We start from the raw sequence: 19,430 nt of genomic DNA, 5'->3' as shown, positions 1-19,430 counted from the left end.
GAGCAAAGGAACAAAAAAACATTATTGGAAGAGTACCTAGGAGGAAGGAAAATACTACAGGATGGTGTGTATCTGGAGTAGCTGTTGGCAAACACGCAGTTGGGCAATGTCAGTGCTATAAGGAATGATAGAAACATCTAGGCTGGAAAAGACCCACAAGATCATCAGGCCCAAAGACCCATTAGGAGAGCCTGGATTTGAAGGGCTCTCTCTGATGCATCTGCATTGCAACCACATTTCTGGGAGAGGCCTTTTATCCACGTCTACAAGCACAAATACAGCATTAATTAAGTGAGCCCACTATGACAAGCTCTTCTACAACAGCTCTCATCAGATGAATGCTGAAGGGTTCTGGCTGGAAGACTGACATGGATCCCTCCATTTGATAGTTTCATATCTTTCACATCTCCATCTCCTTCTTTCACAGGGAGATGAGTGCGGAGTCAGGATATTTTTTAGAGAAAGAAAGAGCAACATATCCATTGCAGTGCTAGCTTGTGTGATAACAGATGGACTCATGATCAGAAATTCTTTCTTTAGTGCCATCAACCCCTCTTCATCTTGTTGAAGAAGAATGATGTGGTTGATTTAGGTTGGAAGGGAGCTCAAAGCCGTCTGACTGCAACCCCTGCTACAGCTCCCACTGATGAGGGGCCATCCAGCCTAGCCTTGGGGACCTGCAGCGATGGGGCAGTCACCCTGCTCGACTCACTCCTGCACAAAGGGCAAAATATATACCCCCAGAAGGAGAGAACAGGAGGAGATGGGGCAGCTGAGCCTAGGCATGGCTCTAGTTCAGCCTTTTCTTTGCCAGCAGGCTGCCTGTGCGTGGCTTTCTGTGGGTCTCATCAATGCACAGACAAGCACCTAATCTTCAGTCCATGCAAGCTTTACCAGACCAAAATCTGAAAGGGTAAACACTTCTGTCAGGGGTCATTACTTTGCTTTCTTCTTTTTGTTTGCCCTGTAACAACAGCAAAAGAAAAAGAGGGGGGAAAAAGCTGTACGATTGAACAATGCTGCCTTGAGAGGGACGGTATGTGATATCTAAGAAATGACCCCTCCTTGCCCCCAGCTCTTGTCTTTTACAGCTAGCAGGATATTCTGTGTCTGCTGGCAGCAGGGGGAAAGAGAGATGAAGCCGTAGCTTTGGAAGAACATCTCAGTTCTAGAGAAAAGCACAGCTGACCTTGGCTCAGGAGATGGACCAAAACTGCTGGCGTTCAAGTAAAAGGAAAACAAGCAGACAAGCTTTCCATGGCTGAAAGCAGAACCGAGGTCTATTTTGGAGGGGGGGTTAATCCAGTTAACCAACATCCTTTCTAAAAGAGCCTGGAGTCAATGTCTTCTGAGCAGAAAATATCAAGGTGTAAGCAAAGATTTTTGGAAGCCTGCTTAATTTGATGAACAATGTTTTAGCAGAGACCAATTCCTAACACTCTCAGTGAACCCAAATATATTTGGATAGCTGTGAAACTGAAAAAAGCAGAAGTGTTTGATAAATATTTCCCGCCTGTATTTGGGACAAAGTTGAATGTTGTTTCTACGTTATATAATGATGATGAAATGCTTCCCATGCAAACAACTTAAAAAAAGAAGAACATTAAACAGCACAGCTGACATTTGAAAAGCAGCAGGTCCAGAGGACTTGCACGTCAGGGTTTTAAGAGCTCGCTGTTCAGATGACTGTTCTCACACAAGGTGGGAACGTGAGAGTCTAGAATTGGGCCAGAGGACCATTTCTAAGGTGAAACTCAGCGCTGTGTCAATATTTGAAGTGTGTGACTGAGGTAAACTCATGTTGGTTCATCTGACACTTCTGACCTACCTATAGAGAAGTGGCATGCACCAATTAATAAGGAGACGGAGAGAGGGGATGTAATGAGATGGCAATCAGCAGTTTTCATGGGAAATGTAAACGTTCCTGTCAAAGAACCATTTTCATTCTGTTCCTTGATAAAATCACAGGTGCAGTTGACAGCAGTAACCATGTTGACTCAGAGCTGCACAGTATCCAGATTTGAAGAAAAAGTTATATACAAAATCAATACCAGTGCATAAGAAATGGTTTAAAAATAGCTAATGGAAAGATCTTAAAATGGCTTTGTTAGAAAGGATTCATCAATGAGTAAAGACTGTTACTAATGCACTCCTGCAGGCACTCGGCCTCGTGCTGTTCACTGTATTTGATTTAGGATCTGGAAGAAATCACAAGATGATGGCATCAGTTGTGCATTGTGATCATTTCAAAACTGGCCACACTGTATAAAGTAGCACCAACAGGAGCAGCTGCTCTTGAAAACAAAACTGTTGGGATGTGGATAATTAGAATAGCAGCGACAAAAGGAATCCAAGCGACTAGGTAAAATGAGCTTAATTAAGGGAAGCCCTTTACACTTTCAGTTATACCCATGCTACCAGATTCATGGGGAACTGTGTTCCCCTTTCCTGGAAGTTGCCAACATGTTTGGGTATCGATTGATGGTCTGTGGAAGCTTTCTGTGAGGGTTTCATGACATACAGGACTGATCTTAGTCTGCATAGAAATTCACAGAGCTATACAAACAACACTTCAAAATTAATGCCATTTGGTTTTAAACTTTCCACGTAGACACTCACATTCTTCCACATATTTCCTCTGTAAGGGAACTTCTGCCCTTGCACACTGACTCTTACTTTTTACTTGATGTACATCAGCAGTGATGGGAGTAGAGTCCTGTGACACGCCAGGAACTTCTGTGCTACTCCACACCCACTTTGTGTGTTCCCAACCACACAAAGAGGAAAATGTTCCTCTTCTGAGCTCTAGAGAGAGAGGTCTGGGCTCCCAACTTCCATTCACACCAGCCTACCCCAGCGAAGATCTCCCCCAGAAATTCAAAGTGAGCAGAAATTGGACATTTCTGGGAGGGAACTTGAGGTTCTGCAGGTCCCTTCACATTCAATAAACCAGTTTTCTGCCACTTGTCTTTGTAGGTCTCCAAAATGGCTCTAAAGAAAAGTCAAATTGCAGCTCTTGATGCTGTGGTTCAGCCTGATGATGATGAACAATCTCTGTTTGCCTATAGTCTACAGGGACTTTGTGAACAAGAAAGCAGCGTCTGCAAATGGACAGCAGACACACACTCCCAGAAATGCACAAGAAGAAATAAATCACAGAATCAGAGATCAAGTCATCTGAAATAATACATACATGAGATAAAGAACATGATGTGTCCCTTGGTTTTTTAGGCAACCTTTCCTTGTTCTCTCAAACAAGGAGAAAAGGAGGGAGCATCCGAGTAGGATGACATAAATGAAGAAGGGCGAAACACTTGCTGAATGACAAAAGATGGTGAAAACCCCACTGGCTTTGACAGAAATGAGGATGGAAATGAGAATCTCATGGGATGTGTCTTCAAAGCAATCGACAGCCTCCGTCCCTGGAGGTTCTCAAGACCCGTGGAGATGTGGCACTGAGGGATGCCTGGTCAGTGGGCATGATGGGGTGGGCTGGCAGTTGGACGAGGTGATCTCAGTCATCTTTTCCAACCTTAATGGTTCTATGACTCTGTGGCATTCTCCTCTTCTTCCCCACTGTTGAGGAAAATCTGGGGCAGGTTTCACGGAAAGCATACCTTGTTGAGTTCATTTAGAAATGCAAAATGAAACAAGTAGCTCATGTCCCTGTTGCTAGGCTGACGTGGATATGAAGTCAAGCACAGCTTCCTCTGACGGCTGCCTATATTTCATCTCCTCTCTTTTTACTTTTTCCCCACCTGAGAATGCAGAAGGAGCACTCACAAAGCTCCCGTGGTGAAAGCGTGTGAATGCTAACAAAGTTTTGTGGAGTTTTTAGGATCAAAAAGTGTTGCCAGGCATTCAAGATGCATTCACCCACAGCAAACATTTTTTAAAAGCTTCGCCCATCCTTCCAACCTGAACTTCATCTGGCCTCTTTCTGTTTTAATGCAGTCCATTAAAAGGATTCCCCCGCTGAAAGTGGATCTAGCAGGTAGGTCACAAACCTATTTTGGGAGATACAATGCCATGCAGTACACAGAACTTCCCTCGCAGGACAGAGCCAAGCAGAAGGGAATGGTGCATTAAGGATGTGGAATCCCAGCTCCAGGAGATGTGGGAATTGGGGAACACGCATACTGCATCCTGTTTTTTTCCACAGCTGATGTGCAGGCAGGATAGGAGCATCGCTCACATACCCTCACCCCACCTCCTCGTTCCTGGGGGTGTTGCAATACGGGGGGTTTCGTACAAACAGGTGACCCCACCCCAGTATTTCAGGGTGTGTTTCTGGGAAGCTCTCCCTCTGCCACCCCCACAGCAGCCACGAGATAAGACGAGGGGGACGTACACCCAGCAGTGATCCATCTCTGGGTGTGTGTTGGGGACTGAAAACCATCCCTCATCCTCGCTCCTGACGTAACAAAGTGTTTTATCACCCGGCACCGATACGCATCTCAGCACCCCCTCCTGCCGAGTGCCAGGTGTGCACAGGGCAGGGAGGTGGCTGGTTGTGGCTCACACACACCAACAAGCACAGGTGAGCCCCAGCACCTCTCATTTTGGGGTCCAACACCTCCCTTTTTGGTACTCATAGCAAGCATTCGGAGGACTGGGATCTCACACTGGGCTGAGACATCCCCAAAGCAGCAGGTGTGGCCTCACCTCGAGCACCAGGTGCAAGTTGAGCACCGCAATATCAGGAGGACATGTAGCCACCATCCACTATGGGGATGGGGAAGGGTCTGGAAGGCAAGGTGTGTGCAAAATGCCTGAGGCCCCATGGTTTGTTGGGCCCAGAACAGAGCAGGCAGAGGGGAGGCCTTGCAGCTGCTGCAGCAAGCTGAGTGCTGAGCTCTATGGGAAACAAAATGGAGCTGCGAGGATAAGGTTGGTCAGGGCAAGGCTCTGCCCCAGAGGCAGTGGGTATGGCCCTGGGCTGCCAGAGCTCAGGGAACACTGGGACATGGCTTTGAGTCATAGAATCATAGAACGGTCTGGGTTGCACAGGAGCACAGTGCTTATCCAGCTCCAACCCCTGCTGTGTGCAGGTCACCAACCAGCAGCCCAGGCTGCCCAGAGCCACATCCAGCCTGGCCTTGAATGCCTGCAGGGATGGGGCATCCACAGCCTCCTGGGGCAACCTGTGCCAGTGAGCCACAGGGCTCGGGTAGTCAGCGTGGAGCCAGGAGCACGGCAATCTCTGCGGGTTCCTTCCAACCCGAGATATTCCGCGATTCAGTGACACACGTGCGGATGCCACGTAACCCCGGGACGTGCTGGGGGTTGACGGGGGTAAACGCTCGGCAGTTCCCGCAAACTGCGTAATGCAGCCCAAGCGCAGGCAGCAGGCAGCAACCGCCAGGAAGCCCTCAGCCCTCAGCCCAGGCCTCCCTTCCCCCCCGCCCCGCACCGCCCCCGGCCGCGTCGCGGTGCACGTGACGATGCGGCCCCGCCCCCGGCCGGGCGGAGGAGCCGGCGGCTGCGGCAGCCGCGAGCCGGGCGTGAGCTGGGCGGCGCGAGGGCGGCCGAGGTGAGGCGACGCCGGCGCGGCATGGATTACCCCGAGCCCGGCTCGCCGCAGGGCGCCTGGGAGCTGCCCGGGGAAGGCGGCGGCGGCGGTTACGGCGGCCGCTACGAGCGGGCGGCCGGTGGCGAGGAGGAGGAGGAGGAGGAAGCGGCGGAGCATCCCCTGGCCCGCCCGCCCCGCCGCCCCCGGCAGCGCTCCATGCCGCCGCTCCGCGCCGCGCTCTCCACCTCCTCCGAGGAGGAGGGGGAACCGGAGGCGGCCACCCCGAGCGACTCGACCGGCGGCGGCGAGTTCGATTCGGCCGAGTCCGGCGCTTCGCTGCGTTACTCCTCCGGCACCGGGGAAAGCGGCGAGGGCGCGGGGCTGGCGAGCGGAGAGAGCGGCGGCGGCTCCGCGCTGCCCGAGAGGAAACGGCAGCGCTCGGCGGCGGGCGGCGGGCGGCCCCGCTATGAGGTGGTGCGGGAGCTGGGGGCCGAGGAGGTGCGCTGGTTCTACCGGGAGGACCGGAAGAGCTGGAAGCCCTTCATCGGTTACGACTCGCTGCGGATCGAACTGGCCTTCCGAGCTCTCGGCCCCGGCCCCGAGCGGACGGCGGTGGAACCGGTGTGCGTGCGGAGCGGACTCTACGAGGTGGACGTGGCCAACGCCGAGTGCTACCCCGTCTACTGGAACCGTGAGTGCGGCCGCTGCCGGCCCGGGGCCCCGGTGGGGGGCGGGAGGGGTCCAGCAGCGCCAGCGAGGGCGGCTCACGCACAGGATCCCCGTCGGCTGTGTGGGACCGAAGGACACGGATCTGACGGGGTGCTTTTTCACCCCCGGAAGGACCGGACCCTCACGCCTCAGGCGGCGGGATGCCATCTGCCTCCTGCCCTCCCCAAAAAGTCACTGAGTGTCCCCTGCTCGCACAGGGAGCTGCTATGGAGAAATGGATTTAGCAGGCGGCCCTTCTTGCCCCCTGGTGTGGATGGGTGCGGGGCTGAGCGCTCCCTGTCGCATCCTTTTGATGCTGACATTTGGGGTAAGGGATGGGGGCAGCTGGGCATCGTGTCTCACACATAAATGGGTCAAGGAGAGACACTCAAGGAGGGTGTTCTTCCCTTTTGGCATCCGGGGGCATCGGGCAGCCTCCTCGAGCCAATGCTGTGCATCCAGGAGGTGAGGGGCTGTCCAGTGCCCATAGAGAATGGGGTATTACTCAACATGGACTTGAGAGGGTGGGCGATGAATCCCCCTAATGCATCCTGAGGATAGGAGGCGCTGGGTACCCCCATGCTGCATGTGGACTCATGGGAAGAGGAGACCCTGCTCATCTCTTCACATGCTTCTGGCAAAAAGGGGATCTGGGCATCTTTCCCTCTATTTCCTCCCTCTGCACCTAAAGGAAAGGGGCATCTGGGCATGCACTCCCTGGCATACAGAGATGAATGTATGGAATGGCATTCTCTTGTTCCTTGATAGGTACAGAGGAAGGTGGCTGAGAACCTTCTTGCTTGTGCTTCCCATTTCACAGAATCACACACAGAATGGCCCGGGTTGGAAGGGACCTCAGGGATCACGAAGCTCCAACCCCCCTGTGCCATGCAGGGCCACCAACCTCCACATTTCACAGCAGCCCAGGCTGCCCAGGGCCCCATCCAACCTGGCCTCCAACACCTCCAGGGATGGACGGGGCATCACAGCCTCTCTGGGCAGCTGTTCCAGCACCTCACCACTCTCACAGCACACAGCTTCCCCCTGACATCCAACCTCCATCTGCCCTCCCTCAACTTCAAACCATTTCCCCTTGTCCTGCTGTCATCTCCCCTTTCAAAGAGTTGACCTTTTCCCAGATGGGAAAGGGTGAGTGGGAGTGGAGTTTTGCTGTCCCTACTGCTGTCCCCTCAGTATGCATACCTGCTCTTCAGGAAGAGCCAGGGGATACCAGGCAGTTATTTGTCCACTGTCTCCCTGCCACGTGCATGCTTCTGATCTCTTTTCTTTGGTGAGGAACCCCATGGAAGAGCGGGCTGAAACCTGGCTTCTCTGCTACTGTCATCCTCTCTTCTAGGAAAGCGATGGAGTTTCATCTCCCCAACCCAATCATCCTTCCACTGGGAGAGGCATGAAATGGAACTTCTGTTTTCTGCTTCAAGGGGATGCAACAGGCATCTCAGATGCGCAGTCCTTGCTTCTTATCCTTCCAAGTGAAGGGTGTTTGCTTTACCACCTCAGCTTCAAAAGGATGTGGTGATGTACGCCTTTTCTCGTCCTTCCTCAAGAGGCACATCTCTTGCATTCATCTGTCTCTATCCCTAGAGAGGGGACCTTGAGGAACAGAGATGAAAGGCTAGGCACCTTTCTTTGGAGGGAACGTGTCCCAGGGTCTTGCTGGACAGGCATCAGCTCTCCTGGAGCAGACAGGCTATGCTGCTGCTCACCCTCTGTCCCTGACGACTTGCTTTCCAACTGTGTTCCTTCAAGGTCAAGGGGACTGTAATGGAGTGTGAGACATAGACTGGTCAAGCAAGGGACATTGTCTTGGCATGGGCAGCAGGCAGTTTTTGTAAATTTTTGAGGCTTACTTGGGAAATTTGGGGCTGATGAGAGTCACAGAGGAGCAGATCTGAAAACTAGGGCTCTTGCTTGTTTCCTCTCTTCTTTCTTGTCATCTTTACAGGGGGGAGATCCGTAAAAGACTATAGCAGGTGGTGAAGTTCATCGAGGTGTGTGAAACCTCTGTTTTTCAGCTCATCACCCCAAAAGACAGATAGTGAGCCCAAGGAGCTCTCAGTTCACACACATTTTGAGTTAAAGAAGAGCCTGGGCACAGCTCCATGTTTGGACAGTGGGGATTTTTCTATCACCACCCTGAAGCAATGACTGCTGGTGATTGTTGCATCTGCCACATGGTTACAGATCACCCAAGGGATGAGGAAACTGCTGCTGTCCCTCTTGCTGCCTGTGCCATGGGGACAGAGGCGACAGAGTGAGCAGAGCTGCCAGGTGAGGCAGGATTGCTCCTGGTAATGGGAGCAAGAGGCTGTGCTCATCAGCAGCTTAAAGGTTTAATTTCTTGACCCTTTGCCTGGTCCATTTTGGAAGCTGATTCAGTCTCCTTAAGCCTGAGTAGCAGATGTTTCAAGTAACGTGTGCTGCACAGAGACAATTTCTGATGCTTGGAAGGAGAGATTTCCAGAGGTTAGCACCAGAAGCAGTGCTAGACAGAGAAATAAACTCACAGCGCTAAAAATGGGGATAACTTTTTGTCCTCAGAAAGCTGATTAAAGAGTGCTCGAGTCTTTTCTTCTTATCTGGTCTGCTCATTTGCAAGACTGAGATAAACTTCTGGTGTTCCAGGGATCTGTCAGTGTCTTCTGACCTAATGCCTCCTTTGCTCACACGTTTCGTTGCCTCTTCCTGTAAATGTGAGAGTTCTTGCCTTTCTCCCATTCTCTCCTCCCAGGTGAGGCGGTGCGTTCCCCTGTAGGCAGATGGCCAGCATGGCTCTGCTGCGCTGCCGCCTGGTGCTCTCTGCCTGGTTCTCTGCTGCGCCCAGGCCACAGAAGACTGCAAGGTCAGATCCCAAGGATTCTGTCTCATCTCCTGCTTCTGAAGACCTTGGTGTGGCTGTTACTCCCATCTAATGGCGTGCGTGCAATTCTGGATCTGAGGGGTAGATGCTACTTTGGTCTTGTGGGAGGGAGCTACTGATGGCATACCAGATCTCACGCTAGATACATGTGTGGGTAAGGGAGGCAGATCTTACTCTCTGATTGCACGAGCATGACAAACAGCGAGTACAACTGGCAGCAAATATGCTGAGCTGCACGTTAAAGAGTACAGAAACTGCTGTTTTTGCTGATTCATGCTTTCAGTTCAGAGCAAAGGTCAAAAGCTTTTATCTTTGTTCTTCCCTGTTGCTCTGTTCCACATATGTACTGCTCTTCAGGGACGGCTGCTATCTCACAGCGACAACGTTGGGTGCCCTGACAGTTCTTCAGCTGTTTTGTAATCTCAGTGACAGGAAGATGCTGATCGTAGCTCGGCTTCTGCTGGAATATCTTAGGCTCGCCACAGGATTCCTTTGTAACATCAGAAATACCAGACTGAGTTACAGTTTGAAGAGATTAATTACTGAGAATTGTATCCTTACCTTGTGACCTCTGGGATTTATTTAATTAGAATTGTGGAAGTAGCAAAGACAGCACAAGAGAACTGAAATTACTAGTGGAGGCTTCCAGATAAAAGAGTAGCTTGGAGCTGGGCTTCTTGTTCTTCTGCAGACGTGGTGATGAGTGGTATTTGATGTGCAAGTTCTGCCCTTTGAATCCTCTTGGAGTGCCCAGTCCTCTCTGCCCTCTTACTCAAAGAGGGCTGCTTTGCAGCTGTTTTTCTGTAGATTGACTTATTCTGGTTTTCAAAGTCCTGGGTGAATCTGTTTAAACTACAGACTTCGAGGTGACCGTCCTATTCATTGGCTTGGGACTCATGCCTTTGTCTCATGCAACTGTTGCCCTGCCTTTCCCTTGCTTTTTGGCAGTTACACTGTCAGGTTACTGATTTCTTACATATTAATCCACTTGTACTCTCCAGGTAGTTGTCCTCATCTCAGCATGTTCATAGAATCACAGAATGGCCTGGCTTGGAAGGGACCCCAAGGATCATGAAACTCCAACCCCCGTGCTGCAGGCAGGGCCACCAGCCTCCACATTTAATACCAGACCAGTTCTCCAGTTCCAGACCATGTTCTCCAGTTTAAATTCAGGCTGTTGAGGATGCATCGCCTCTACTGCTGTCTGTCATGCAGGAACACCTCTTAAAATTGAAGTAGAGCTTCTATACAGATCTGTCAGTATGTGGGGAGAAGCAGACCCAGTGAGAGTTTTGTTGATTAATATATATGCCTTTGTACCTAATAGCTTGCAGGCACCTATTAAGTAAAATACTACATATTGTATTAAAAATAAGAATGCTTCATTAGGACTGTCCTTGACTGAGGGTACGGAGGTAATTTCTGCTGCGCTGCTTGCTAGCAGAGATTCTGCTTAGCCCATGTGTGAATGCAGAGGGAGTCATTGGATCCTCAGATACAGATTTTAAAATCCCTGAACTTCAGCCAGGTTGGACAGGTTTAAAATCTGTATGAGATCCCTTTAAGCTTGTAGTGAAAGAAAGAAATCTCCAAGAACTCCATAGTTCTTTTGTAAGGTGTCTGTGAGCCACTTTGTAGATGGCAAGAAGGAGCAGTCAGGGTGAGAAGCCTCTGCCAGGAGAGCTTCCTGCGTAACGAGACACGAGTGCCAGGGATGTGTTATCAGCCCTTTGAACTTAGAGTTAGTCAGAATCATTGAAAAATCTTGGGAGTATAGTGGGTAATGCTTGGCACCAGATGTTACAAATGGCTGTTTTCTCAGTGGGTTGTTTTGATGTGCTTGTTTTGATGTAGGAGATGGAGGTCAGCAGTGAGATAGAAACCCTTCTGTACATCAGCCCTGGTGGTTGTTACAGCTCTGCTGTGGAGACTGAAAATCAGTGTGCAGGAGCTGCCAGGTGCTCCTCTGCTGCCTGCTTTGTGCAGGAGTGCTGGCTGCTTGTGCCTTCTCCTAGCAGTGCAGATTTCCACGTTGGCTTCTGACAGGTTGGCACCCTGAGACCATCCAGAGGCACAGGCCCCATGGCTCCGCTTCCCTGGCTGCCTTAATTGACATCTGGTATGCTGAGCCTGCGTGATTGCTTTATGGTTTTTCTTCTTCTATTCTGAAACAGAAATAGCATTAAAACACATTTATGAGGTAGGTGAAAACTGAGGATTTGGAACTAATAGTTACCAGTATATAGTTTGCATATTTTTTTTAGTCTTTTTTAGCAGCAGAATACTTCTTCAGTTGCTTCACAGTGTGCCTAGAACATTGCTTTTGGTGTTAGATGCTCTTTGAACTTGGTCGATACCATTTCCTAAAGGAGTTTTTCATTGAAGACTGAACTCCTGAATGCTGTTTTCTTGTTTTCCTCACCAGGCATGTTATTCTTCACTTACAAATAAAATATTGATAGTTTCCATGGCAAGGTAAAGCACTACTTTTGCTAACTGAGATCTTTCCTGGGTTTTACTTTTCTGCCTCTCCTGTTAATTCCATTGCTCTCTTCCTTCCCAAAGCGTCTTGCTAGTTTCAGTCCAGCCATCTCCTTCCTGATCAGAATGCTGACGTGATGGCGAAGCAGTTTTCAGCTCTGCAGTACTCAGTGTGCATAGCTTCTGCTTTCTGGTGCTTTTCTCCCTTTCAGTAGGGGTGAGTTGTGACTTTCAGGATGCTTTTCTAAAGCAGGTGGGAGATATTGGTACTTTTCTTGAGTGTGCCTTTGAAGATGAATTCCTTCTGCAAATTCAGCTTTTGTTGTTGTGATTTACAAGCATTGTTTAAGGAAAACTAATCAGTTTTCTTTAAGCGATGTCAGAAGCCCTGTCTGCTGAGTGTTGTCAACTCCAGCTGAGTGATCCTGCTTAGAGTGAGTTGTGCTCGCCCATTGGTGTGGTCCATCACTTCTGGTGGCTATGATGAACAAGAAGGAAGGCAGAGATGCTAGGAATGCTATGGGCAATTCTATCAGTACATTTCTAAGGCTGAAAAAGATGTAGGTATGTAATGGCTTTAAGTGTTGGCCAGAAAGAAGGTCAGAAGGGTGGCATGCTGTGTTTGAGTGTGGGCTGCAAGCAGCTGTGAAGCCACACCAGAATGTGCCTGGCAGGAGGCTGGAAAGGAGGCACTGCAGAGACAGTGGGCTTGGTGAACAGCTCAGTAAGTGAGCAGCGGGATGGAGGACAAACCTCTGCAGGGAAGGGAGAGGAAAGATGAGAGAAAGAGTTGGTGTGCCCTGAATGTGTTTGTGTTTGCTCTGTGTAGGTGTTAGGTATGCACAGGGAAAAGCTTGCTTTTTTTAAGTCCAGTTATTCCTATGGAGGGACCTGCTTTCTGAAACTGCTCGTGCTTGATCACTGCTGCGTGGTGCTGGAGAGAGCTTGCTAGCAGGAGGGCGCTTCCCAGCAGAGCACAAACCCTCAGCGCCATGGATGTGATTGTGCAAAAGTCCCATGACTTTCAATGGGATCAGAGCACGTGCTCAAGTTCAGGAGGTGCTCACATCTGTTTGTCACGTGGCGCAGTCATTCAGCTTAGCTTTCACCTAACGCCGCTGCAAAAAGTGCAAGCTATGTGTGTTAGAAAAGGGCTGATAAGGGACTATTTGCTAAAACTTACCAGCCACAGCCAACAAGTGCTGCTGGTGCAAGTGCTTCACTTCAGAGTACTGGTATTAACATTGGGTAAACTGTATTAATGGATAAGAATTCAATAAAAATAAGGCTCTAAAGTTAAGGCCGCAACCTCTTCTTATGTTTTAACAGTCCAGGGTTTTTTGATGAGCGTTGTTCCATATGTCATTGAGGCAGCTGATGAGGTGAGCTGTAGAATTCCTTGTTAAACCGTTGGCTTCAGAACTGTGTAGAGAGTAATTGCAGTGATCTTCCTTCAGCTACCAACTTAAAAGGAAAATCCTGCCTGAAAAACATAATGCGTGCTGTATTTTGGGGGTTACTTCCACCTGTTATCTTGAATTTGGCTCAGTAAAGCGAATTAGAATTATTTGGTGGACCAGCAGCACGATATCCTTTACCACTCAGTGAAGGAAATCTCTTGATGTTGGATGCTCAGTAAGGTTCTGGCTATGTGAATTCAGTGGCTGTTACTATGAAGTTTTCTGAGGGTGGATTTCACCCATGAATTCCTCTGTAGGTGATGTTGGTACTTCTGCAAGAGCAGAACAGGTTGCTGTGTTTGTGGTTAAACAAAGGGAAGTCATTCTGGCTGTGATTAAAGGAATGGTGCCATTAATTTAAATATCAGTAACCTGCTTTATACTGCAATAACGTACTGGGAAATAGCTGGAAAGCTGCAGAACATTGAGCTGCAACAGAAAGCCTGTTCTGTTACCTAGCAGTCAGGAAATAATGAAATTTTAGCTTTTGTCTATTTCATTACATCCGTTTGTCCACTCTGTGTGCATGATCACATCACTGCCATTAAATTTAGGGATCTCATTATCAGCAGTTACAGCCATCACTTCTCTTAGTCGAGCTTTCTGTTCTCTTGCATTCTTCTCCCTTTGTGGGGCTCTGCAAACCCTTCTGTAGGGGAGCTAGGAGGAACAGATTACCCTGCAAACTGTGCTCTGTGCATTTGCATCAGCACAAATCAAACCTGCACGTTGCTGTGGCTCTATGAGCAGTGCTGGTGATGGCTGGTGGGTGTGAGGATGCACTCTGGTGCAGTGTGAGTAATTCTGGACCTCATACCTAAGTGAGAAGTCTTATGGGTCGTGCAGCAGTGAACGTACCTAAAATATCACTGTAAGCACTGGTGAAGTTGGAACGAATGGCTGATATGAAAAAGTCCAGAGTAGCATTGAGGGTGTAGCTGTAAAAGACATTCATTTCAGTGTCACGTTAACATCCAGCTTCTTGTGCCCAGGTTCTTACTGGCAGTGCTGCACTCCAAGGCACAGAGTATTCAGCCTTCTCAGCAGGACTTAAAATAAAATGTCAAAGAATGGTTTTTGCCTAGGTTTTCCCCCTCTGTTAGTAAGTGCGTGGGCTTCTCTCTTCATTACCTAAGGAGCTTTAAAGTTGAGATACCACAGCCTTGCAGATACTTTAGCTTGCACAGATGTTATCCTCATGCACTAGAGGTCGTTCACAACTGTAGTGATAAGGAAGCCAAATTAAAGGAAGAGAAATGACTGCGCTGGAAAGCAGGAGTCCTTGGTATCAAGCCAACAGCACTTCATGGACCTTTGTTCCACGTCCAACCCTTTGGCTTTGTAGGTTTCAGCAGAGCGTAAGTTTTAATTTACATTTTTGAGCCCCTAAATGCCATATTAACCTTTCAGATCTCATTGCTGGGTAAATTGTTACGGCTGTCCAGAGCTTCATGAGCGGATGGCACTGGATGTGGATAGAATCACAGAATGGCCTGAGTAGAAGGGACCTCAAGGATCACGAAGCTCCAACCCCCCTGTGCCATGCAGGGCCACCAACCTCCACATTTCACAGCAGCCCAGGCTGCCCAGGGCCCCATCCAACCTGGCCTTCAACACCTCCAGGGATGGACGGGGCATCACAGCCTCTCTGGGCAGCTGTTCCAGCACCTCACCACTCTCACAGCACACAACTTCCCCCTGACATCCAACCTCCATCTGCCCTCCCTCAACTCCAAACCATTTCCCCTTGTCTTACTGTTATCCATCCTTTCATAGAGTTGACTCCCCTCCTGTTTGTTCCCTTTAGGTACTGAAAGGCTGCAGTGAAGTCACCCCACATCCAAAGCTCACTGCATCTTTCTTTCATACTGTTTCATTCTGCCTACATGTCTTCCAGGTTGCATGCTAGTTCAGTGTTTCTAAGAGAGACCTCCTTTCATTTTCTTTTGCTTTTAATTAGAAGTTTGTGCGGTCTTATTTTTGCAAGCTTTCTTAGTTCTGAATCAAGTGAGGTGGAAGGGGCCAGTATGAGGCACAGTTTGTGCTGTATGCTTTTAGGTATAAGCAATTTCAGGCCATGTGTTGGCAGGGAACAAATGATGATGATCACTGAGTAGTACAAGAAGGAAAAAATGTAGCCAAAATGAGCGCCATAATTTGTTTTCCTGCTGTGTTATGATAGATTTACATAGGTTTTGAATGCAGTTTTTGTTTGGGTGAGGATCTCACAGACACTGGACAATGAAATGAAGTGGTTGGGGTATGTATGTGTATAAATCACAGCATGGGTGTGCTGAACCATGGATTGTTGGAGTTGGAAGGGACCTGTGAAGGCCATCTGGCCCAACCCCCTGCAGTGCACAGGGACACCCAGGGCTCCATCAGTGCTCAGAGCCCCATCCAGCCTGATGCAGTTTCTGTTTTCCCAGTTCTTCCCTTTCAGAAGATTTAGGAGGCTACGATGGTGTAAATTGCACACGTTCCTGTTTCTTCACATCATTAATTACATTTTTTGTGTTCTTAGAACTTTTCAGGGGGGGAAAAAAAAAAAAAAAAACTAGGACTTTTTGTTTAAAAATTTATAAATCCTTTGTTGCCATTGCTGGGACTATTTTTCTTTACAAGTGGTGAAATAAGTATGACTAATTAAAATAAAGTGCCTTTCATTAGCTCCTAATCTCTGCCATTCCAACTTAGGAATCCTTGTGTATGTACAGCACCAAGTACCAACCAAACACGTGGGGCCTCGCTTTGAAGCACGGCCAGCTGCAGATTACGTGGTGTAAGGCTTAAGGCAGTAAAGAAATCAAGGCAAATCCTTTCCTGGGGATCAAGGTTGGAATGACAAAGATAAACTCTTAACATTACCTCCTACAGAGTTTGAGTTCTGTATCGGAGGAGAGAGAAATCAAATTCTAGTTGGATGTAAATATTTCATTCCTTTTGTAGAAGGAAAGGATGCAGGGGGAGCTTGCCTTACGCTTCCTGAAATCACCGGTGAATATTCAAGACGTTAATGAACAAGGATAGGAATGCAATTGGGCCTTAAAATAGCAGGTTTGGTACACTGCTGTTTCATGGCAATTACTGTAATAGCTTGTATCGTGCTGGATGAATCACAGGGTAATCTTGGTGTAATCTTGGTGCACCTGTCTGAGATTAGCGGGGTTGTTTACCGCAGTGCAGCTTTGAGGTTTCGCTCAGCCAGGTGATACGGAAGGACCTGCTGCTGTGTTGTAAGTCCCTGGGCTCCCCACCCAGCCTCGTGCCCACAGCCATTGCCTCAACACACCGCCCTTCCTTCACCACCCAGTGCCACGATGGCAGCCGGTGGCCTTGAGGATCAGGAGGTTGCTGTTGCCCTGCCTGGAGTGTGACCTGAGTGCAGCCCAGCACTGCGCAGTGGTAATGCAGCCATCATAGAATCCTAGCAAGGCCTGGGTTGCACAGGAGCACAGTGCTCATCCAGCTCCAACCCCTGCTGTGTGCAGGTCGCCAACCAGCAGCCCAGGCTGCCCAGAGCCACATCCAGCCTGGCCTTGAATGCCTGCAGGGATGGGGCATCCACAGCCTCCTTGGGCAACCTGTGCCAGTGCCTCACCACCCTCTGGCTCCAAAACTTCCTCCTCATATCCAACCCAAACCTCCCCTGTCTCACTTTAAAACCATTCCCCTTGTCCTGTCATTGCTTGGTTTTCACAACCATCAAGAAGCTGTTTTTTTCCCCACTTTGCCAAGCCTCACTAACAAGCAGTGCTGTGCTGCAGTTCATTGTCATCTGCAACAAATCTGATGGCTCTGAAAGACTGCATTCACTTTTATGAAGACCAAACCGTGCTCCTGATGGCAGGAAGGGGCGTTCCTTCTGTACTGGATGGTCTTTTTGCTGGGGTTTCCCAGCAGTGTAACAGTGATCAAGCCTGCCACGCACCCAGGGTGAAATACAGCGAGCTGAGATGCTGTGGCTGCAGGCACTAAAAGTCACAGAGTGGTTGGGCTTGGAAGGGACCTCTGGAGATCAGCTCACCCAATCCCCAGTTGTTAAGTGTTGGTGGGGACCAACTCCTGGGTCTCCCTAAAATCCCACTGAGCTTTGGAAAACCTGGCTCCCTTATGAAGCCCTGCTTTGAAAACGAAGCCCTGTAGTAATCTCTCTCTGGATCCGAAAGTGATTTACTGATGAAGTGTTTTCCAGATAAATGCCCTTTCCAGCCCTAGAGCCAGATATATTATTTTATCTCTAAACCAAATTAGGCTGTAAAGATTTTACAATAAATGTTTTCTTATTTCAGTCGTTCCGTTTTTCTTTTTCCTGGCCCAGCTTCTCTGGGAGAGCCTGTTGCCCATCTGTTATTTGAGATTTGCTATTTGCTGCTGTGTTCTACTTTAAAGAAACTCAGTGGGAAAGTTTTTTTCCAGCAGAAAGAGCCTGAAAACGTTTATTTTAATTGCTAATGCTTCGAATTTCAGAAATCTGTAGGTGGAAATTCCCATGTGAAAACCTCGGAACCCTTCAGAAATGAAGAAGAGGTCTGTTGTCTTCATTTGGTTTAGAGTACAAAATAGTATTCACATCATTTTTTTTTTTTTTTTTTAATTTTTTAAAAAATCTTATTATGGATTCAGTGAATGGAGCCTCATCAGAACGCTTGGTGGAGAATTAAGGAGCTGCTTGCAGATTTTTCCCAGCGAGGATCAACATCTGACACAGTTGTGCCTTTGCTTCGGCAACAATGGCATCCTTTATGCTCACTGCCATGCCTTGTGTGCTTTGTTTCTTCCTGCAGGCAGAACTGTGCTGTGAGAGCAGCAGAGCTGGATGTGTGTGCATGAGCCCTGCAGAGCAGCAGGTGTAAAACATAGGGGACACAGCCGAGGTGAAGACCAGCACACGATGAGCAGCTACTGCTGGAGTTTGCTTCTTGTTCTCCGTGCGGCAGTGATCAATAATGATTCACAATTGTGGTGTTTAACGGGTTGAGTTTGAGAAAGTTCATTCCAAAACCTGATGGCACTCCGTGCATGGGTTGTCGACTCTAAAATGAGTTTAGTTTTCACACACAACTGCAGTTTGTGTCCTTTTTCATGACGATTAATTCCTGCAGTTCAAAGCGCCTTGAGTTCTTCTGATTGTTCGGATCCCTTTTCATTAAGTAGCCATGCCTTTCCAACAGCCCAGCCTTTTCATTCATCTGGTCGGATCAACGATACCCAAAACATCAGAAATCCAGGGTGGAATAATTCAGTGCTGTCTGGAAGAGCTGTTTTAGCAACTGAATGGCAAAAGTGGGTCCTGTGCTGCGCCACGGAATCATAGAATAGGTTGGAAGGGAGCCCAAGGATCATCAGGTTCCAACCACCGTGCCAAAGGTGTCTTGGCATTTTGGTCAGGCCAGCCAGACTGGTGCGGTCTGGTGCTGCAGCAGTGGTCAGAGCATTAAAACAGGCTTTGAGGATCTTGGAAGGGAGGAACAAGAGGGGATTGGGATGTGCAGGAGGCCGGGATGACAGAGGCTGGGGGTGATCAGAGCCTTTGCTCCCTGCATCACGCTGCGTGCCTGCTTACAGGGCTGCCTGTGGGTTTCCCAGTCGTGAGTACACTTGGGTAATCAGCAGAGCACCCACGCCAGCACCCAGCCGTGATGTGGGGCCGCTCGCTCTGGTTATCTGCCCACAGCAGCTGCTGCTTTCCCTGCTGCTCAATTCGCTGTGCTGCAGGAGCTGCCCAGCAGTGCCATCACCCAGAGCCTGCCCTGCTCCAGCTGCAAGGCCAGGGCTGTTAGGGGATGATCGGCACTTGTGGTATTGTAGAAACACTGTTGGACTGTAAATCTTCTATGGTGAAGGTTTTGAAACAGGCTTTGGAACATGGAGTGTTCCTGCCTGGAGGGGAGATCACTGCAAGGAGATTTCCCTTTAGTCTTCCTAGCTCGTTGCTGTGTTGGTCTAAGAGATGATGAATTCAGAATAAATAAGGGAGGTGCTTGCAGATCTCTGCTGCTTTTTGTTCTCCCCTGTGAGCACCTGGTATGAAAGCACTTCACATCTGACAGGCTAGGCATCTCTGCTTTCTGTTCCTGCACTTGGGAACTCTTTGTGCTCTGTGTTGGTTTTTCTGTTTGGTTGTTTGTTTGTTTTTTACTTTGCATTTATGTGTCTAGTTTTCCTTTACCGTTTTTGTTTGGTTTTGCATCTATTGTTGCTTTTCCCAGCTGCCCTTATCAGCTGCTTTCACACCATCTGTGTAGGAACAGTTCTTTGAGTAGTAAAGCCTTGGTGCTCTTTTTCCCTCATCTTCTTTTTTAAGTCTCTCCTTTTGTGGCTGAGTGCTTCGCTTCCTTGGAGAGCTGAGTTTGTGTGGTGTGTATGTACACGTGTACAGTGTTTG

At 48.9% G+C, this 19,430-nt stretch overlaps 1 protein-coding gene across 4 annotated transcripts in view; it reads left to right on the top strand.

Annotated features, from left to right (window-relative positions):
• The first annotated feature begins 5,531 nt into the window (after positions 1 to 5,531).
• Positions 5,532 to 19,430, top strand: part of DDHD1 (DDHD domain containing 1) — a 62,623-nt gene continuing 48,724 nt past the window's right edge. The window contains exons 1-2 of one of the 4 annotated variants that reach the window (XM_052696543.1): positions 5,532 to 6,203; positions 8,973 to 9,083. In XM_052696543.1, the coding sequence (XP_052552503.1) occupies positions 5,555 to 6,203; positions 8,973 to 9,083 (760 nt within the window). In that variant the 5' untranslated portion in view covers positions 5,532 to 5,554. The remainder of the gene's footprint in view (positions 6,204 to 8,972; positions 9,084 to 19,430) is intronic. The other 3 variants (XM_052696544.1, XM_052696545.1, XM_052696546.1) reach the window with 3 other exon arrangements.

Source organism: Tympanuchus pallidicinctus, unplaced genomic scaffold (genome assembly GCF_026119805.1).
Source record: "Tympanuchus pallidicinctus isolate F22 unplaced genomic scaffold, pur_lepc_1.0 scaffold3, whole genome shotgun sequence".
Lineage (NCBI taxonomy): Eukaryota > Metazoa > Chordata > Aves > Galliformes > Phasianidae > Tympanuchus > Tympanuchus pallidicinctus.
The sequence above is the reverse complement of the archived record's forward strand: the minus strand, read 5'-3'. Positions and strand labels throughout refer to the sequence as shown.